Source organism: Ruditapes philippinarum, unplaced genomic scaffold, assembly GCF_026571515.1.
Source record: "Ruditapes philippinarum isolate M1 unplaced genomic scaffold, ASM2657151v2 ctg608_1_1_1_1, whole genome shotgun sequence".
In the NCBI taxonomy this organism is placed as follows: Eukaryota; Metazoa; Mollusca; class Bivalvia; order Venerida; family Veneridae; genus Ruditapes; species Ruditapes philippinarum.
The window spans coordinates 228,090-250,888 of record NW_026859254.1 but is presented as its reverse complement, the minus strand read 5'-3'; the positions used below and the strand labels follow the sequence as shown (position 1 = coordinate 250,888).

Sequence of the window (22,799 nt, the reverse complement as noted above, 5' to 3'; positions counted from 1 at the left end):
ATTTATGAGGGTTTTCAGCGTCATAGGTATATAACACCTAATTTCATATTACTCCTAGTATATTTTATTCCGATAAACTTTAATCAATAAGGTAAACTGCTTTCTATGTAGGCTGTCGGATAATGTTATTTTATAGCCTCTTAAAATAATTTCAAGTCATGTGCAAAGTCTTTGACCTTTTGTCAACATAGTATATCTAAAACTGATGTAATTTCTACATGAATATTCGTGTTCATTAATACAAATTTGACAGTAACCCGTATGTAAATAAATAGTAAACAAGTATTTTCCGTGGCTTATCGTGTCTAAGCTGAAAATTGTAACACAAAAGATTAGTAGAAATTTTATTTATTATCACTACCATGACTACAGTTTTGTAGTAAATAAATCGTATCGACCTCGTTTAACGACAACATTTTACGTCGGTCGAAAAGCTCACATGAGAATTGAAATTAGCAAAGATAGTAGTATGACCGAACGTACCCAATGAAAAATTACTTCATACCGCTCCCTATATGAGGGATATTACTTTGCTGTACATTATGTAGTTAAAATGCACACCATTTTGCTGTACATTATGTAGTTAAAATACACAACGTTCGCGCAGCCGTCAAATGTTTGATGTCATTTCCGGTATTTGCGATATGTGAAAACATGTTTATTTGAAAACATGGCATTTTTTTGTTTTTAGTTAACATGAAATATATTTCATATCGGAGTGAGAGAATATCTATTTATTTTATGCTTTTCAGTGGATTACTGATTTATCCGTGAAAATTATATTTGATAATTTCACAGTGAAAATTATCAAAATATAATTTCACACTTTTCAATGACGAAACTACATGTAATTTTTTAAGATTTTCCCCATGTGGTACCTCAATTTTATTTTTGCTGACTATTCCGTCAATATCAGGCTGTTTAAAGAAAAGCAAAGCTGAAATTGATAAATAACTTATATGTCAAAAGTAATAAAAAGAAGAAAACTTACAGTAAGTTACTTCTATTCATTCATTATTCAAATTACCAATCACCAAATATCGTCTCTTTACAGTCTGAAAAATACATTCCTTCCACATGCAAAACTGCTCTTGATGACATTTGGGAATATATAAGTATCCTACGAGCAAAAACTGCCGTATGCTTTATGAAATCTTGAAAAGCAATGACAGCTTTCAGTCGAAGAATATGTAAAACAACCCAGCGTTCGTAAGGCTTTAAAGTTTTCCAATTTCCTATCCACTTTTTTGAATGTTTACACAAGTGTCAACACTTATTTATTGTCTGTTACAATCTTCATATAAGTTTTCTTTCTTTTAAAAAGGTGTATGACTAACAAATCCAAATGATATCCCTCTGAATCAAACACAATTATTTTCCTCAAGTGAAATACACAACTTTAAAAATGGCGGCCGCTTACATTTAACATAGCCAGGTCTAATATAAATTCGCAGCCAGTAACAGAAATATGGATGGATGGTTGGACTTTTTCTCCTACTAGAATTGCTTGTTTTTATTATTTAAACATGCGATCAGACATATTTTTTTAATAAAATGAATACTATCACCACCATTTAACGTTGATTGTGGAACTTATTTTTTTCAGCCCATGACTTCTTGTATTTAATGAGAAAGTCGACTTTTTTAGGCTCTAAATGGGGAAACAGATTTTTATATTAACATAAATATTAAGGAAATTGCGTTTTAACTTGTTTTTAAGCATAAAATAAAAAGAAAATTTGTTTGCTTGTTGTGTAAGATGTAATTTTATTTCATCTCGTGAACTTTAAAAACAGTATTCTCACGAGTGGCGTCGCCACTCGTGAGAATACTGTTTTTAAAGCCCACTCGATGAAATAAAATTTCATCTTACACACAAACAAACAAATATCCTCTATATATTTTCTCTATTCTCAATGAAATATACATACAACAAACATTAGAAACATGTAGGATATACAACTCATACTTTCTTGCGTTGTAACTCCCAGCAGTAGTTACTTCCCCTGGTCAGAAAGAAATAAAACCATTGATGTCAATTACAATACACGAAGCGATTCACGACATAATGATCAATGTTAAATTTGAGCTGAACCCCTAAACGTTGTTTATCATATTTTCATATGATGAACGGTGTAGTGAACCAATCTTCAGTGTGGATAACTATTTTATAAAATTACGTAGTTTATATTTATGTTCAGGATATTATAAGCCGGCCTTCATTGAAAGGATCTTTTGTAGTTCCAGGTGTATCCATATTTTTAAAGTCGTAACATATCATCAAAGTTTAATTTAATTGCAAGCGAGATCGAAGAGTAAGTTCAAATTATGAAAAGTTTGACCGGAAGTACTTGTAGGAAAATAAAACCATTCTCTGATCTTCTTCCGGTTTGTTCCCATTTCATGAATGACATTTCAAAAATAACACCATATGCATTTGTATCATTCCTTATTTATATTATGCATAATTCTATATTTAGAATAAAACCATCCTTCTACAAGATCTACCAGTTTTCACGAACTGTTTCATAGACACACTTCCGGTATGGATACCATGCGGATATCTTTGGGTATCGTCACTTCCGTTTGTTGTATATCTGCGCAAAAATGCCGAAAAACCACTATGCTGCAAATTTCATATTTTGAAATACAGTTTTTTGTACTTTACCTGGGCAGTTTTTTTTAAAGAAAAGACCAAATTTACATGACCTGTAATAGGGAACACAGCTTCCAATACATTATTTATTCATTCTTTTATTCAAATTGGACATATTCGGTAAGAATTACATTGATTTCGATAAATTTTTGTGATAAAAATGAGCATAGTATATCTTTAAATAATTGATAATAAAAGAAGATAAATTGGCGAATAAACTCCTTTTTATACTGACTGAATAGATTTTATAAACCCCATGAATGTAAAGCGGCTTTTAGCTTTTCTAAAGGTTAGATATATTATTTTTAGATAAATCGTTTTATATAATTGTCAAATCAAAATAATTAACGTGGAAAAAGAATCTTGCCGACGATAGCATACATAAACAATAAGGGACCCACTCGATGCCTTTAATCTACCGATCCGACGATTTTTTACTCTACATTCTACTGTTAGAAGCAAACCTCACTGAATTATTATAAATAGCACTCGAGATGCTGTTTTGAAAACGATTCACTTTTCTAAAATAAAATACTGAAATATTTTTTGAAACATCACATAATTGGTCTTATTGTTGTTTCTTTTTTCTTTTTTGTTCTTTAAATTTTTCTTAGAAAGAAAAAAGACAAACTGAAAGGGGTCGCTTTAACTTATTTTAATTGTTTTCTTTTAGGCAACTTGTATTTCGCTAATTTTGGTTCTCGGAGCAACTGGGGGTTTCTCATTTGGTTTTGGATTGTAACGGGCACATTTGTTGCGAGGGGTCTTTCCAAGTTACCAAACCGTCAGTACTGTTGCTTTGGTTCAAGAAACACTGACCTTGGTAAAGTCGTTTGCCAAATAGTAAAACCGTATGAAAATAAGTGATCACAATAATGATACAAATAAATCCTAAAGTTAAAGATGTCAGTTTGATTACATACTATTAGTTTTTTTTATTTACAAAATCTCCGAAAAGCCACAACAAATTAATGAAAAATTTGGATCATTTAATGTGGTTCCTGTTGATTCCTTTTAGAACACATGCAGAGTAAAATTTAGACTCTTGTAAAAAAGTGTTAGGCGCATAATGCTTTCTGAAACATTCTTGAATCAATACTTGAAATTTTTTTAAGAGTGTCTTTAATGGACTTAAAAAATTTCAAATTTGATTTCAGCTGCTGGCGACTCTTCTAATAGAAGTTCAAAAGCGACATGGAAAAAAGAACTTTCCGGTTGGTATTTGGCCTTTCCTGGGGTTCCTTTTTCTGTCTGCGGGAATCGGCTTTTTTACACTGTATTCCCCATACTGGACTTCGCAAGAGTAAAACCAATCATTTAACAAGTCCCTTACAAAAAATAGTAATAATAATAAATAAATAATAAAATAATAATAAATAATAAAATAAATAAATAATAATTATAAATAAATAATAAAAATAAATAATTTGAAAATAATTAAATTTAATTGTAATTATTTTTTACAAAGACATGAAAAGCAAAAGCGTGGTCAATAAGAATCAAACATCTTTTATTATTTGTCCTCATGTTTTTTTAAGTTGTAAAATATAGCAAATTTTTGGATATTTTTTGAATAAAACTCAAACTATAAGCTCTAATCTTTAAACCCAGATGCTAAATTCACAAATTTGTTTTGTAACTCCATATAATTTTTTGATAGAAAAAAAATTGGAAAAATACAAACATATTTTATTGACCTTCTTACCCTACCCAATCTGGCAAAATGGAATCGCAGGAGGGGAAAACAAAGATAATTTTTAAGAGAACTTGGGCCTTAACGGTTTCTTTTTGTTTCAGGTTTAAAGATGTGCCCAAACTCACATTGGGTGTTTTACATTTTTATTATACGTTTTGTGGATTTTCAAAATTCTTCGTTCATTGTTTCTTCCGACAAGAGCCGAACTACTTTCAACAGATAACAAGGTGAGATTATTTTTTGGGAAACTTTAAGGCCAGAATAAGGGAACGTCTTTTAGTCTATGTTTAAGTTTTATATGAATTTATTTTAATATCGATTGTGTTGGAAGCTATAAGCTAATTCAAAACTCTAAATCGAATCCGTTTCCTGGAACTAACCAGTTAACTAAGAGATGAAGTGTTTTAAGTTTTCTTGCTCAAAGAATAGCAGCTTGTCGCATGGCTGTGTTGTGAAAGCTGCAATGCCTCCAGATGGAAACAAAAAAAATTTTCAGAAAATCAAAACATGAGAAAAATGCACTAAGATTTTATGTAATGTAAAAAGGCTTAAAAAAGCTTCAAGAATCAACATGTTTATGTGCTATATTATCGACTTATTTTTCAAGTATTTAATCACCAAATTTTTTCTTAACTGTGGTGACTAACGCAATAATAATAAATAAAGGGCTAATTTCTGATCTCTTATTTTTGGTTATTTACGTGTATGGGGTAAAATCCCTTTTGGTAATGTGTTAATTATTTTCTTTGGGGTTTACTACACAATATTTTACCTTTAAAATACATTTTCTAAAAATTTTCAAGAAAAATTAGCATGAATCTGGAGGGCATGCTGGCTTTATTTAAGCGGTCAATTTTTTTTTTTTTATTTAAGAGTGCCGATAATGAGCGCGTCACGACAAAAACCAACATAATGGTTTGCGGACGGGCAGCATGGATCCAGACCAGCCTGCGCATCCGCGCAGTAGGAATCAGGAAACCCATGCTGTTCGCTATCAGTTTCTTTACTTGTTATAGGGTCTGTAAGCGAAACCAGCATGGATCCTGATCAGACTACGGATTTGATGCGCAAGGGCTGGGTCTGGATTCCATGCTGGTCGCAAAACAATTTTATGTTGGTTTTGTCGTGACGCCGGCTAATATGTGTTTTATTGCCAATTTGTTGCACCCTTTAAAGTTATGTCTCCGACTATTGAGAATTACCGAGCAACGATGGTACGTTTGGGCAACTGTGACTTTTTAAAGTGGATTGGTGTACAGTACGCACATTTTCCATTTGTATTTCAAAATTGATAAAAAAAGTATAACAGTTTGATTTGGATATTTTTTTTTTATAAATTCTTGAAAAAAATACATTGTATATTAATATAGTTCTTAGTAATTGAGTAGGATTATTTAGTCACTATTCTTCAAACGGAACACCGTATCAAATCAGTATTTGCATATGTGCGTTTATCTTACCTTGTTATAAGTGAAATCATATCCCTCACCCCTTCATTTCTCTTTTTAAATTTATCTTTAAGGGTCTTGCTGTAGATAAAAAGGTTAAAGGGACTCCACTAAGGATTAAAAGCCTAAGAACATAACATTTGAATTTCTTACATAAATGAGCTGGGGCACTTTAAAAAGAAATATATGCATACGATAGTTAAGAAATATACTTTTTATGCTTTTCTTAGACAGATTTGAGTGAAAAAGCGTTTTAAAACGCTTTTCATTTTGGGTCATTCTTTTTACAATTTGAATAATTATTCTGAAAAAAACGAATTGTTCGAATGATCTGAAATTTTTGAACAAAGAATAATTGTTATAAACCTTCATCAAATGGTACATTTAATCTGGAAAAAAAAATATTTTCAGTCCAAAAAAAATCAAAATGTCAAAAAACCCTCAGTGGAGTCCCTTTAAATTTCAAACTATGCTTGAATGTACAGTGAAAACTGTATATAGTGGTCAGCATAGGGAGTCAGCTTAAATGACCATAATATACAGGTGCATGCATACTTTATGAGTCGATGATTAAATAGTCATGCGGTTCCGGTATAGTATGTTTCTGTTTTTCTGTAACTTTTTTGTCTTTTGTGTACCTGTTGAACATTATTATCCTAATATGTTTAATATGATAGTTGTTAGTGTCATGTTAATTTAAAGCAGCATGCCTCCAGATGAGCAGAACTATTTTAATACGTTCAAACTTGAGAAAAAAATGTACTTAGATTTTTGGAAGATGCAAGATTCAAGTAATATTTTACATGTTATAAACGAGTAATGGTTAATTTTTCATTATGTGTAACTATATTTCTACTGCGTTACTAACGCAGTAAGGGCTTTTCTTTTTACATATTTTGACCTCTTTTTGTAATAAACGTGGAACGTAAATGATATTGATAATGTGTAAATTGCTTCCGTTTGGTTACTTTACGTAACGTTACAGTAATATTTTTAATTACATTTCCAAAATTTTCATGAAAATAAGCATTAATTTGGAGGCGTGCTGCTTTAATGCTTTTTCGCGGGGCAAAAATTCGAAAGGTCGAAAGCACAGCATGGCAATTTGTTCTCATTTATACGCTTTCTTTTTTGTTCCGATGTACATAATAAAATTTAAAAAAAAAAATTATAAACGGGGCTCAAACATTACAATGCCAAAGTATAATCCTCTGTTTTTAAAATTAAGAACCTCTTGGTGGTTTTAAAAAACATCCCCAGCCCCATTCTTCTGTTAACAACGAAATAATTTGCAAACATGGCAATTTATCAGCCACTCTGATAGAAAAATATGATATGCCCAAATTTTTAAATTAGAAAAATTTATGTATGTAATTATATAAGCATTTTATAAAAAAAAATGAGGGTTCTGTACATACAAGCATTTGATATGTTGGACTTTTAATAACACACATTATTATATATGTGCTTATAATATGAAATTTACTTATAAAAAGACACTCAATTTGTCATAATTTATGACGCCATTCGAAATGGAAGAATATCATTTCTAACGTATCGATGTTATATCCTTTTTACGTTCATTGTTGAGTATATTTGTTTGTTTTTTTTTTGTTGTTTTTTTTTGTTGTTGTTTTATTTTGTTTTGTTTTTTTGGGAGGGGGGGAGACAAAATCATTGTTGTATTAAAAGCATATTTCATTTTAAAAATGGGCATAATGTATCTTTATTAAATAAGCATATGCATATATATATATAAAATGGTAAATATACCTAGTGCTAGGTTTTAATGGTGTTTTTATTGGGTGTTTATTTGTGTTACTTAAACCCGTGGGTATATTTTTTGCTAATCATTGACCGGAAACAGGTGCCATGCCCACAAGACAATGCATCGAACCTCAAACCGGTTTTTACGTACAACATTTTGGATGACAAAGGTTTATTCAAAATGTTAAAGTTTTTAATAATGTTTTACGATATGTTAATACAATTATAATGAATGTCCAACACATCAATTTTCGTAAAAATAACTTCGTTAAAATTCCGGCATAATCCGCCCATTTTCCGTGACTATTTTATGAGTTAAACGAGTTAGGATTTTCAGCCACCACTTTACGTGATGACAATTCTTTATATTTTCATCATAATTTCGTGAAAAATATATTCAAACAGAAACGAAAACAGTTCATCTTAATATTATTTCTATTTGCCTATGTTATAATTACTTTGTTGATTTATCGCTTTCCTATTTGCTACGGAAATTAACGGAATATGCCGAACTTGCACGAACATACATGAGGAATGGTATGACATACATTCATCATACAGATACCATGTCATCAGGGTCTTTCATTTCTTTTTGAAAGACCCTAATGAAATAAATATTCATTAAAATTTGGTTATATTTTCTATTTATCTGTTATTATTTTTATGAAGAAATAAATCATCTACATGTACAGTGAAACGTGTGCGAAACAACTTCTCTTTAATATTTGTCCACTTAACACACGGGAGTCTTAAACTATTGAAGCATTTTCTTAAATCTTCATAAACGAGTTTTTAGCAAAACCTTTTTAATTTACAATAGACATTCCCTGAAATCGTGGTTTTTGATACCCCAATTTTGGCTGTAATATGTAAAAACTTTTTATCGACCTGAAACACGATTTTTTAAAAAGGATTTTCATGTAAAATAGATTTTTAAAATTTGGGAAACCGTTTTTTTGGTTTCCCCCCGGCCATGGCCCGTTTGGGGGGGAAAAAAGGCAGGGTAACTTTGGGCCTTTGTCCGGGCCGGGTTTAAAAAGCGGGCTTTTTTGGTTTGGGGGGAAAAATTTTGGGGAAGTGACCGGGGTTATAACAAAAAATGCAATTCGGGAAATTTTTAGTGGTTTTTTGCCAAATTGGGTTTGTCTTAGCAAAAATGGAAAATTAAAACCAGAAAATTTAAAAAATCAAAAACGTCAAATTTCCTCGCTAAAATTTTAAAGGGGGGCGAAAAGGGTCCGTGGAAAAAACCCGGAACTAGTGCAAAACCGGGAAAATTTTTGGGTCGGGTTTAATATATTATTTTTTCTTTTTCGCATGTATATACAAACATGACCATATAATAACTTGTTGTTTTTTCCTAAAATCGCCTTATATAAGTGTTACATTTTAGAGGATGAGCTGTATTTTGTTATTTGTAACTTATGGCTCAGAAAAGTATAGTTGGTCAAAAATTATTCAAAAAATATAAAATTCATTGGGTTTGCATTTTACATTTTAATACAATGTTAATTTTTCACCAAAAGATGGCCTAAAGGTCTTCATTTTTTAAACAGGGGCCTTTCAGAAACTTGACTTTTTAATTTGAAAGACCAAATTCTAGCATTCTAGTTTACAGAATTTCATGATTTTAAAATATGTTCAGGGTAGAGTTCATTAATCTCCCGAATTTAATAAATACTAAAAACTGTTTATGCACCTTCAAACGAAATCGAATTGATTTTTTTTCGTCTGCTGCATTTGATCAAAGCTCCTACGAAAAACTTAAAAGTAACGAGACAATAGAGCGCTTTTAATATCACAGAAATTTCCACTTTATTTCATCACACAAACAATATACTGCAATGTATTTTTAAATCGTTTCAGTTTAGTTTATAGCGTTTTTCAAAAAATTTCAAAAGGGCGAGAAAGGATTGTGGAAGAGCGGCAAAGGTTTGGAGCGTCTGTTATTGGCAACGCGCCCCTTGAAGTAAGATGGAAGAAATGAAATTAGAGAAAGGCGAAAAAAAGGGGGTTTGAGTTCCAGGGTTACATTAGAAATAACCGGATATTAAAATTATGATACTGGTACTTCTTTTAAGTTAAATCAAAAGCACAGGGGAAGGGGGCCTGGGGAAATTGTTGCGTCCCTTCGAATGTCCAGAAAAAGGTTGAAGGTTGTGAAAGATTATAGACCCCCAATTTGTTTGTAAAGTGTCGCTTAACTCTGTTTCCAGTGTTATAACAATAGTAAATTGGCTATAAGACTAATTGCAGCACTGATATTCAATTCAATGTTTATTTGGCTTAATCAATTTAAGAAAAAAACATGGGGTGCCTCATCTGGGATTTGAACTCCAGACCTCTCGATTCAAAAACGAGCGTGTAAACCCCTCGACCACGGGGAGTTATAGGATAACAGCCTGAAGAATACCATATTATTCTTATTTAGAGTTTGTAACCCTTATTAATTTCGATATATTTTGTTCACGGTAAACCTGACCAATCGGAAACTATTTTTTCGTTACGAAAATTAATGCGCCTGTCATTTGACGCAGTGATCTCCCCTTAATTTTTCGGCGTTAATGTACATATGAAGGGAAGTAACCGCTTCGAGGAGTTTGGACTACTTTTGGCATTTGCAAATAAGAACATCAGGGTCTGAAATTTCGCTACCATTAAATGTTTGGTCTGACGACCCAAACAAATAAAAATATATACATGTTTATTACATGTATTTGTCGCATTGTGTAAATGTTACAATTTACTGTACAGAATGTGTACCGTGGTTTTCAATTTATGTAGCATCAGCTCATGTATCTTACACTAACCAACAATTTACATTTATATGAGCCGTGTCACGACAAAACCAACATAATGGGTTTGCGACCAGCATGGATCCAGACCAGCCGGCGCAGATCAGGATCCATGCTGTTCGCTTTCAGTTTCTCTACTTGTAATAGAGTTGGTAAGCGAACAGCATGGATCCTGATCAGACTTCGCGGATGCGCAGGCTGGTCAGGATCCATGCTGGTCGTAAACGCACTACGTTGGTTTTATCGTGACGCGGCTCATATTTCTTTCGTGGTTTGTTGTTATATCTAATACTTGAAATTATCAACGAAATTATTCATTGTATTCTCGTATTACAGACTTTCAATCGTAGACCTATACACTTTAAAGAAAATATTCTATTTTTAGGCTTCATGACCTTTTAATACACATGTATTTTGTAACATTTTCAGCTCCAGTAAACTGGATAATCTGATAGTAGTTGTCGATGGGGACAGGGATACCCCCGGGTCGTCTACTGAAAATACGCCATTACTGTCACAGAAAGAAAAACAGAAGATCAATCAAACAAACCAGGTATATGAAGTAAATTAGTTAAAGCTGCATGCCTCCACATGAGCCAAACTATTTCAAGAAGATTTAATATACTAAGATTTTCAGAAAAGTAAAAAAAGATTCATGTTATAAGTGATAATTTACATATTATATGCGATTTAAGAAATCTTGAAATAAATATCACCATATTTATGCTATGTTACTAAGTAAACGCAGTTAGGGTTATCTTTGCTTATTTTGACCTCTTTTTGGTAATATACGTGGATTGCAAGTGCTGTTTGCAATATGTAAATTATTTTCTTTGAACACTTCATAATATTTACTTTTAAATACAATTTTAAAATTTTCATGAAAATTAGCATGAATCTGGAGACACGCTGCTTTAATGATACATGTTATCCATATTCAAGTTAATACCATGTTTTGATCTACATGTATATTGAAAATAAAACAAAAAAATCCTTAGCTAGATCGAGCAAATAACCATGAATTTGGAAGCCTTGCATTTTACCAATGAGGCTAGGAAGACGAATCATTTTATAAAACACTACGAAATGTAAATCCCGTCTACTCATATTTTACAATTCATATCTGGATTATGTTTGAAACCAATTATTACAAATTAAATACAATTCTATTGTAGTTATTTTGTGAATGTGATAAAAATTCCCATAAATATAGTTTTATCAAACCCTCTTATCATATCGACTATTCCAAAGCGACATTCTATTGGAAGTACCATAAAGTGCACTTTGCTTATGTTCTTCTCTTCAACAGAGATGTCGCGCGAGTTTGTTGAAGGTGGTTATGAGGGAGAACTGGTTTGACATCCTAGAGTTCCTGTTCTACAGCTGGTTCTCTCTTGTAGCATATTGTATCCTGCCTGCATTACTAAGGTACCAGTACTTTTGTATATTTGCATAATTAAAACGTAGTAGAGGCATTGTCATTCCACTAAATCACGCACGAAGTCGACCATAACGCAACCTCGGGTTTTTGTATTTTCTGATCGCAAGATCAGTAAATACATAGCTAACATCCACGGTTCTAACACAAAAATTTCCTTACAGACTAACAACGCAAGTAGTTCTCACTCAAAACTGCTTAAAAACCAGCAATTTAAAAAGAAAGAATAATTTTTAATGTAGGCATCTAACGAATTACAGTGCATTAAAAAGTTTAGATTAGTCATAGAAATATGATGTTACAATCACAAATTTTCGCGGATGTAATATCTTTTTTTTACCCATGAAAAATGTTCGGCTATTCCGTAAACGTAAAGCTTCGGATTATCATGAATGCACTCGGATGAATATCATTTTAATCAATGAAAATGCTAATTTTAGCTATGTCGATCCAGAGAGTAGTACACAAATAAATCTGACTGTCGAGTAGTGGAATATATACATGTCGGACTGTTTTGGCGAGAAGATTTTCGCTAAATTATTTTCATCAGTGTTAAACAACAGGTTTATCGTGGAAAAAATACCTCGAAATTAATAAGGATTACAAACACGAAATGGAAATTCTCAATTTAGAATTACATAATGTATTCGTTTTTATTCAAGGTACATACGTATTAACTTAACCGTAGTCTTGCAAAATTCCATATGTATCAATCTGAAACTGTTATAGAAAAAAATCTTAACGCTGTCGCTGTGTAAGATGAAAATATAGTATATAAAAATAAACTTATACAGGAAAATAATTACAGATAGTCTTGCAAAGATCAGAAAATACCACAGAGCTGCAGCCCTTTGATTAAAAGCGTGGTAATGACAGTGTCATATCAAGGACTCAATCAAAGATCGTCTATTAGCCGAGTTAAAGAAATGCTTTAATTCTTATTTATCAGAAATGTTTTATTTTTGGGGTACCTAAATATAGTTTTTAAAAAATATATATATATAGATGAGCCAGCTCTTGCTTTTTTTTTGCTTAATTGACAAGTTACAATGCCATTTCAGAAGTTGCCCTATTAAATGCTTTATAAGAAGGCTTTTGGTTGCCATGATTTGTATTACTTCTCTGTGTGATATGGACGCTTATTGTTTTGTATGAGATACGGAAAGTGGCGACAACTGTCGACAACTGTCGAAATTTAACGAGTTTGTAATCGGTAAATTACGATTGCTAATTTGCATACGATTTTCCCCCTTCAGCTACCTCATTGATTTCATAGACAACAAATCTACCTCCGGGGCACCGCTATGGGTTGGAATATTCTACGGTCTCGTCTGCGTGGTTTCAATGGAAGGTTCTTCTATATTCTACAACGTGCAATGTCATCATACAGCCACCGCGGGACTTAAAATAAAACATTCTTTAATGTATCTCATATATCAGAAGGTAAATCTATTTGAGCCGCGTCACGACAAAACCAACATAATGGGTTTGCGACCAGCATGGATCCAGACCTGCCTGCGCATCCGCGCAGTTTGATCAGGATCCATACTGTTCGCTATCAGTTTCTCTACTTGCTATAGGGTTTAAAAGCGAACAGCATGGATCCTGATCAGACTATGCGGATGCGCAGGCTGGTCTGGATCCATGCTGGTCGCAAACCCATTATGTTGGTTTAGTCGTGACGCGGCTCATTTTATTATCGAATTATTTAAATTCCATGAATTTCTTCAATTAGAAAGATGCGACTATCCTATTTTAATAATTTCATTACAGTCGGAAAATTGTTTTCTTTTCCTGATTTTTCAAAACAAAATAAAATGAATATACTTATATGTGCGGCTTTAATTGTTTCAACATAAAGTCGATGCATTTCTTTAACGCTATAATTTTTGTTTAAAGTTGTTGCTATTCTTATATAGAATCTATGCGATATTGATTATTTCATTGCAAGAGAAAGTATTTTATATATGCGATTCTAAACTATGCGATATTAATATTTTATATAATAGAGGAAAATTTATTAACGTTATTCTTATAAAGGTACATGCACTTTTTTTAAAATAATAAACCTGTATATGTTTTTTCAGGCTTTAACCGTTTCAAAAGCCGAGACGAGAATATCGGTTGGTGACGTAGTAAATCACATGTCTGTAGATTGTCAGAGGATACAAGATTCTGTGTTTTACTCCTATTATCTTCCCGACGCCATCATCTTTCTAGCCGTAGCCTCATATCTCCTATACAATACCGTTGGCGGTAAGTATAACTGTCATTGAAAATCGCGATATCGATATATCATCGATATTCAATATTCGATTCGATATCGATTTACAATTTAGCCCTAGCCTCATACCTCCTATACATATACAATACCGCAGGCGGTGAGTATAGCTGTCATTGAATATACACGATGTATCATCGAAATTCAACATTCAGCCTCAACTCTCTTATACAATACCGCAGGCGATAAATATGACTGTCATTGAATACCGCAATATTGATATATCATTAAAATTCATTTGATCCAAAATATCGATATCGAGATTCGATATCGATTCACAATTTAACCGTTGGGCACATCTCCTATACAATACCGTTGGCGGTAAGTATAGCTGTCATTGAATGTATATCACGGAATCGATGCATCATCGATATTCAACATTCAGCCTCAAATCTCTACTACAATACCGTTGGCGATAAATATGGCTGTCATTGATTGACTATCGTGATATCAATATGTTATCGATATTCAACATTCTATTCGATATCGATTAAGAATTTAGCTGTATCCTCATATTTCGTGTACATTACCGTTGGCGGTAAAAATGGCTGTCATTGAAAATCGCGATATCGATATATCATCAGTATTCCACATTCGATTCGATATCTATCAACCATTTTTGCCGTAGCCGTAACTGTTGGATAATACCGTTGGCAGAAAATATAGCGGTATCGATGTATCAACGATATTCAACATTCAGCCTAAAATCTGCATTACAAGATCGTTGGCGATAAATATGGCTGTTCTAGAATACCGCAATATCGATATATCATCGATATGTAATATTCGATTCCATATTGATATCAGTACAATTTTAAACTTAATTATTACTCTGCCTGTTTCGATATTTATTTCAAAAAAGGAGTAGTGACATATGTCCCTTTTCTTTTTTGCTACCTTGAATTCAGATGTAGGTCACTATCAAAGAGGTCATAGATCACAACTATAGTAATGCAATTTATTAAAACTCAAATAATCATATACAGTGTGTATATATATATGTACAAAATGGAAACCATACAGTTGTTTCAATAATGGCATAATGGGAGCTGTGGCTTAGTGGTTAAGGTGTCTGCCTCTCAACCCAAGGATCATGGATTCCAGCCCTAATCGTGTTTCGATCATGTTTTTTCATATGAAACCAGGAGTACTGGTTAATTCCAGGAAGCGGACACAAAAGTGATTTGTATAAGTTGCAAAAACTTGTTTCGCCATCGTGCTCAAATAAATATGTTTTAACTCATCCAAACCTTAGTAATGGCATTCAAATTTTCAGGGGCGGCAACTCTTGGCGGCATGACACTTCTCATTTTGATTGTACCGTTGAACGTGTATATCGTTCGTAAGCAAAAGCTCATTCAGACACAACTGTTAAACATTAAAGGACTCCGTGTGAGACTTATGAATGAGATTCTATCTGGAATAAAGGTACCGTATGCAATAAATCTATTTCAAAACGAAGCATTAACATTTATTGTTTCCGTAAATTTTATAATATCTAAAAACACGCTTTTTAATGACAGCCCTTTGATATTGAGTGCTACAAAATATATTTTTTTTAATATTGCATATTTTATAAGAAATACTTTAATTAAGGAAATGACTGTTATGAGGTTATTATAATATATACATAATGTACATTGTTGATAACAATACTGAATTCTTATAAACGAGTACACGGATTTAAACCTATTTTGGACGATTTTAAAGAAGTGAATGAGTTCAATAAATTAGTAAATACTCAGTCCTGTTTTATAATCTCCTTATAATAATATAACACCACCAATGATTTGACATATAAAAAGAACTTTGCTACTGTGAGTACAATATTGATTTGAACTCTGGAAACAAAAAAAACGAGGCTAGATGAAGAAAAATGGATTAAATATGATTTGTTTATTTTATTTTATTTTATTTTATTTTATTTTATTTTATTTTATTTTATTTTATTTTATTTTATTTTATTTTATTTTATTTTATTTTATTTTATTTTATTTTATTTTATTTTATTTTATTTTATTTTATTTTATTTTATTTTATTTTATTTTATTTTATTTTATTTTATTTTATTTTATTTTATTTTATTTTATTTTATTTTATTTTATTTTATTTTATTTTATTTTATTTTATTTTATTTTATTTTATTTTATTTTATTTTATTTTATTTTATTTTATTTTATTTTATTTTATTTTATTTTATTTTATTTTATTTTATTTTATTTTATTTTATTATTTATCTATGTTTCTTTGTTTCTTTTTCTTCTTCTTTTTTTGACTCGGAAAACAAAAAGTGAGATTTAAATGATTTAAAGATTGAATCTAACATATTTCTTATTAGGAGATCACATGGTGCAAACGCTAAAAGTTCATTGGTTAAATTTTATAAAGTGTGAAATAATATTATGGTTAATTACTTTTGCGTACAATATTGACTTCTATGGAAAGAGTACAAAGCATATATTGTACACCACGTGAATAACAAAAAGATATTTTATAGCAGACGGAATTAAATTGTTCGTTTAAAGAATCGAGACAAAATAGTAGAAAGACATACATGTACGCTCTCAAAATGAACCCATGATTAAAAAAAATATTTTCAGGTATTGAAAATGTACGCATGGGAATATACTTTCATGAACAAGATCCAAGATATCCGCGATAAGGAGGTGGCATTTCTCAAACAGAACGCAACACTTATGGCAATCAGCACTTCCTTAGCCAATCACAGCCCTTATATGGTAAGTATTTTAAATTATTAACCTGGTTCCTTGTCCTGTTTTGGTTCCCATTCAAAATGGCTGTCTATAATTCCTTTTTAAGATTATAGCTTGGACATAATATATAATACGGGGAAGTCAAAGGCCGGGCCCGCGAAGTGGGTCCGGGCTTTGGCTTGCCCGCCTATAGACTACACGTGTATATTTAAAAGAAAATCACATAAAAAACAATTAAAAAATATATAAAATTCTATACCTATCAAAGAAATTTTCAGTGTCAGTTCTAGTCGGGCGCCGCCATTTACAATGTAGCTCAATGATAAATGGCGGGGTATTCCGATAACGGAACAAATCTCCACTTTTCGGATAAAGATAATCGCCGAGTGTTCCGAATGAAAACGGAAGCGGTACATGTAATACCGAATGACACCTTTAAAACGGAAAGAATGAAAGGAATTTTTAACGACTTCCCCGTCCATAGGCTTTGCCTAATTTCATATAACGGGGAAGTCAAAGACCGGGCCCGCGAAGCGGGTCCGGGCTTTGGCTTGCCCGGCTATAGACTACACGTGTATATTTAAAAGAAAATCAAATAAAAAACAATTAAAAAATATATAGAATTCTATACCTATCAACGAAATTTTCAGTGTCAGTTCTAGTCGGGCACCGCCATTTACAATGTAACTCAATGATAATAGGCGGGGTATTCCGATAACGTACCAAATCTCAACTTTTCGGATAAATAATAATCGTCGAGTGTTCCGAGTGAAAACGGAAGCAGTGCATGTAATACCGAATGACACCTTTAAAACGGAAGGAATGAAAGGAATATTTTAACGACTTCCCCGTTCATAGGCTTTGCCTAATTTCATATTATTATTATCGAAAGGGACATACAACCGAAGCTTAGTGCCGCCCAGCTGCTAAATTATCTCTTCGTTCAATCAGGCGCACACGCCGCCATTTTGTCTTGCTGATCCTTGTAAAAAGGGCGCTTTTTTTCCGTAGTAAAATATGAGCCGAGTGACGTTTGGTGTTAACAATCCATTTCTATTTAAAAAGTATTTACTTGTTTTATGTGAATTCATCGGTATATTAAAAAAAGATAATAACGGCATAAATATATGAATTACACATTATGTTTATCGTTTAATCGGGTGTCAATTTGACGCCGATATAAGAATGCTCATCTTGTACATATGTATGTAGTTGCTTGTCTTGTTATATACAGTACTGTTTGTAAATATAAGCATTTGTACAAAAGTTATGAACAAGGTTGTTCTCTCTAGCAAAGAAAGATAAAATCGCATGAAATGACAAGCACATGATATCGCAACTGTTCATCACATACAAAAAACTGGACCTTGTTGAATTCATAAATCTCCATCTAAACACGGGCTTAATTTTAAAAGCACACTGCAATGGTTGCAAGGCAAACTAATCAGATAGATCTCAACATTGAAGTTGAATCGATCCAAAGTCTAATCGTACCAACATTAGTCAAATCGGCTTCGAAATAAGTCAAATCGATCCGACTTAGGGCCGATTTGACTGTAATTCGTTATTTATAAGCTCTTTTCTGTTAGCCTGTCTATTTTTGTATAAGTTGGACTGTACATACATGTACCTATAGTTCTTCCATATTAATGTGTATGAAACTGCAGAATATATAGACCCTCAAATGCCTTTAAATGATAGGAACGAGAATTACGAGACGCCAAGGGAGGTAACTGGTGCCTTTTTTGTGACTAGATAAAAACAAAACCGACATTTATAATTGTTTATATTCCTATGCTTAAATTTTTGTGCAGATCCATCTAGTCTTGTTGTTGATCTATGTACTGACGTCACCGGACAGTTACGTCAGCTCAAGTGTCGTTTTTGTGTCAATGTCCGTGATTGTCATCATCAAAGGTCCACTAACTATACTACCGACACTTTTGAACACCCTGGTCCAGGTAAGTGAATAATGTATTTATCAGTATTAACAACGAAATAGAATTGAAACATAAATTAAGTTACAATGTATAAGTATATGAACTTATTTCGGATATTATGATAATATAACCTTAAGATGCACCTGGGACATACGATATCGTATATCCCAGGATGCACATAGGAACACATATGGGCACCTGGGGTCATGCTCCACCAAACAAGCACAAAAGTCCCCCCCCCCCCCCAAAAAAAAAAAATAAGCACTACTGTGTTTGTGTGGCATGACCCTTGTTGTAATAACTCTGGTTCTTACGTGATACCTAATGCCCACAAAAAATCAGTTTAAAAGCTAACTCATTCTTTGTGGAAACGCTCGTGTGTTGCATGGAACCATTTGCATGATAGTGTTGTGTGCGCACAGACAGTCGATGGCTTTTATTTTATTTAAACTGTCCCTTCCAGATCAATTTCTGAGCCTCTTCCCCGTAGAAATATACCAGAAGTGTTCTTTCTACGTACCTGAACAGATACAGACCCCTACACCAAACTTCATTTTACATAATTTAGTCTAGGAAACAAAATCTTTTCATGCAACTAGAACTAGAAATCATCTTATAATTTTCCAACATTTTTCATATGAGATAGCTGTCTACTGTATACTTAATATTCAACACTGCTTCTGTCAAATAAAAATAACCTAAATCGTAAAACATCGGGGTTTTCCGTACATTTGAAGCACACAGCCAGGATCAGATTGAAAAACACGGTATACGGAACGGTACGAAGCGTTTAATACTGTATCTGTCCGTCAAATACGGGATTTATTCATCTCCGCCGGCACATCGACACGAAGTTTTCAACGTTTTGTTCATTTTCCTAACTCTGCAAGAATGTCAACAGCTGTTATTATTGGAGGCGGTATAAGTGGATTGTCGTCTGCATTTTATTTGCAAAAAACTTCGAGTTTCGCAAAGGTATGGCATAGTTTACACATGTTTACATTACTTACACATTTTCGGATAGTGACTATTTCGGATATTGACATTGTCTGCAATTTGCATGGGTATGAATTACGCAAAGAAACTTGTGGTGTTTGGTACTTGTAACAAAGTTTGACACATCACTGCAAACTGGCACAAACATTGAAGCAGGATTTAACTATTTATTCCATTATGTATACCACTCATGGTGATTTGCCCTCTGTGAAAAAAATTAAAATGTAATAAAATCTAGTCATTAACAGATAAAATTGACACTAAAAATTTATGTTTCTACAGGTAGTTAAATGATATGTATATAATTATTTTTACCATGAAAATACCAGCTCATATAAGATTTGTCATTCATTTATATTCAGAGCAGTTACATTATATGATTATTATATGTTTATTCAGAACATTTTTGACCTTCAAGCATATATAGGTGAAATTAAAATTCATTGTCATGTGGCTTTTTGTCCCATGTGTAAATTTCATAGGGGGGGGGGGGGGTTTCTTTTGTCCACAATGTCATTTTAAGTATTAGGAGGGGGGGGGGGCAGGGGCTTGTTTATGGGAATGGGTCCTTTCCTGAAATTCATGGGAATTTTTTCTGTAGATTAAGTTAAGTATGCCTATGGGCCCCTGATGAGTAAAAATGCAATGAAATGTATGTGTTATATTTCAGATAATAGTTCTAGAGTCATCTAACAGAGTTGGAGGATGGATGAAGACTGTAAACACAGAGGACGGAGCAAAAATGGAGATGGGACCTCGTAGTATACGTCCCGTTGGTCCATCAGGGTTTAACACACTTTATCTTGCGGAGGAATTGGGCCTGTCCAATGATGTCGTACCTGTTCTCAATTCTCAGCCAGCTGCACGGAACAGATTTATCTATGCAAATGACAGACTTAATAAAATGCCTAACAGTTTGATGTCTATATTTAAAACAATACCGCCATTCTCGAAGCCGCTGTTTAAGTACGTGTATCATGACTTTGTCACTTCTAAAGACTCTAAAGAAGACGAAAGTATATATGATTTTATAAGCAGAAGATTTGATGAGGATCTAGCCAAGTATTTTATAGATCCGATGTGCAGAGGAATATATGCCGGAGACTGTCGAAAACTCAGTATAAAGTCCTGCTTTAGATTACTCCACTCGGCGGAAGAGAAACATGGATCTGTGTTAAAAGGTTTGGTTGCGAAGATAAGTAAAAAGAAAGATCCACCTGCTAGATTAAGCGATCTGGTTTTGAAAAAAACTAATGAAAAATGGGCAAGTTACTCTTTTAAACAGGGGCTACAACAGCTGTCTGATGGACTGAGGGATGCTGTTTCTCAAAATCCAGCTGTTGAAATTGCTATGAATTCCCGTTGTTCAGATCTGAGCTTTGTAAATGGTAAAGCAACGCTAACTGTTAATGGTGATGTTATTCAAGCTGATCATGTGATATCAAGTATTTATGCTAACGACTTGGCAAAATGTTTAAGCAAAGACCACTCTGCGTTGTCGAACAATTTGTCAAGAATACCTGCAGTTGATGCAGTGGTAACATGCATGGAATTTGATGGGAATATACAATTACCTGCACCAGGATTCGGACATCTGACTCCGTCATTTGAGAATAGTTGCGTTCTTGGCGTTATATATGATTCGTGTACCTTCCCACAGCATGATAGACCTGATAAGCCATCTACTAGGTGAGAATACTAAAATTATTACCCACTCTAAGCTGCAGAGTTATATGGACTTGTTCAGAACTGTCCAATATCATTTTTTGGGACATTAAAGGGACGCCATGGAAGTTTTAACTTTTTTTTGGCCATGATGGGACTGACTGCAATTAATACAACATGTTAATTTGTAACAGCCAATTTCATTGGCTAGCTGTAAGCTTGATATAGTCTATATACCTTCCTGCTGTAAACTTATAAAATTATTTTATATTATCCTCAGTGAAGTATAATCATGTATTTATGATTATGTGCTTGTAGGTATTGTTGATTACTATTAAAACCATTGCATGGCTGCACAAGTTATATAAGGTTATTAAATTTCATATCTCTCTCAGTTTTCAAACAGTGTAATACATGTATGACTTATATCTCACTGGAATTTTTTAATATCTCACTGATAAGCATTAAAATAAATGATTCTATATTACTATATCACAGGTTCACTGTAATGATGGGAGGGAGCTGGATGGACGATCTGAAAAAACAAGTTCCTTCGATGACACCTGAAGACTTAGGTCGGTTTGCTGTAAAGTCTATCCAAGCACAGCTAAAAATAGATCAAGAGCCGGCCAGGATTCATACAGAGATTCAGCGAGAGTGTATCCCACAGTATATTCTCGGACACGATAAACTTTTAGACAGTCTTTTTTCAGGGATCCGAGAGGAGAAATTACCCTTGAGTTTAGTCGGTTCATCGTACAAAGGACCTAGTGTTAATGACTGTATAGATAATGCAAGGTTAGAGATTGAGAGAGTAACTGGGGCTACCAGCCTTCAGTAAGTCGTATGACAATGTGATGTAATAGTTTATGAAATGCAGTGAAATATATTCTATATAAATCACTGTTAGTACAGGGCTATTTTTTCCTTTCTATAGCAAGGGCCATTATAGGGCTGCTTGTCCAATGAAAAAATCTTTAAAATCATGCAGTTCTCCCCAAAAACAGAATTTACATCAAGCTTTTTCTTCCTCTTTTGCAAATAGAGTAATTTTCCCCAAAAATTAAAAGCAGGACTGCTTACTTAACCTGAGAAAAAAGCCCTGTAGTATATCATTCATGCTAATAATTCAAGTAATAGGAGCTTCCATTCTTCAGTAGAATAGGGAAAAACAGAATTCCTGAGGAAAGCCCAAAACTGGCAAAAATTAAAAGGTCATATTTTTCATTCTCATATATTAAAGGGATTCCACTGAGCTCTTTTTGACATAACGGAACTGGAAATAAGTTTTTCGAGAATATAATGTTCCATTTGATGTAGGTCTACACAAATAACTTGTGTGCAAAATTTTAGATCAGTTGCTCACTCCATATTTCAAAAATAATTATTCATATTGTGAAAAA

General features: G+C 32.9%; 2 protein-coding genes across 2 annotated transcripts in view; both read left to right on the top strand.

The window, feature by feature from the left end:
• The first annotated feature begins 10,795 nt into the window (after nucleotides 1-10,795).
• The window catches only part of LOC132755841 (multidrug resistance-associated protein 1-like), a 39,106-nt gene continuing 27,102 nt past the window's right edge, over nucleotides 10,796-22,799 (top strand). The window contains 7 exon segments of the mRNA XM_060746771.1: nucleotides 10,796-10,915; nucleotides 11,672-11,790; nucleotides 13,057-13,243; nucleotides 13,888-14,056; nucleotides 15,358-15,509; nucleotides 16,682-16,819; nucleotides 18,610-18,756. Of these exon segments, the coding sequence (XP_060602754.1) occupies nucleotides 11,702-11,790; nucleotides 13,057-13,243; nucleotides 13,888-14,056; nucleotides 15,358-15,509; nucleotides 16,682-16,819; nucleotides 18,610-18,756 (882 nt within the window). The 5' untranslated portion in view covers nucleotides 10,796-10,915; nucleotides 11,672-11,701.
• LOC132755821 (protoporphyrinogen oxidase-like) lies at nucleotides 19,552-22,385 on the top strand. Its single transcript, XM_060746736.1, has 3 exons — nucleotides 19,552-19,710; nucleotides 20,402-21,420; nucleotides 21,895-22,385. Exons 1-3 carry the CDS (start codon nucleotides 19,627-19,629, stop codon nucleotides 22,235-22,237), a joined length of 1,446 nt encoding a protein of 481 aa, XP_060602719.1. The 5' UTR covers nucleotides 19,552-19,626; the 3' UTR covers nucleotides 22,238-22,385.

What these genes read in the sequence shown, in the direction of transcription:
- LOC132755821 (XM_060746736.1), top strand. Translation starts at nt 19,627, where the DNA reads ATGTCAACAGCTGTTATTATTGGAGGCGGTATAAGTGGATTGTCGTCT. An exon ending in AAACTTCGAGTTTCGCAAAG is followed by an intron (nt 19,711 to 20,401) that starts GTATGGCATAGT and finishes GTTATATTTCAG; the next exon opens with ATAATAGTTCTAGAGTCATC. An exon ending in CCTGATAAGCCATCTACTAG is followed by an intron (nt 21,421 to 21,894) that starts GTGAGAATACTA and finishes ACTATATCACAG; the next exon opens with GTTCACTGTAATGATGGGAG.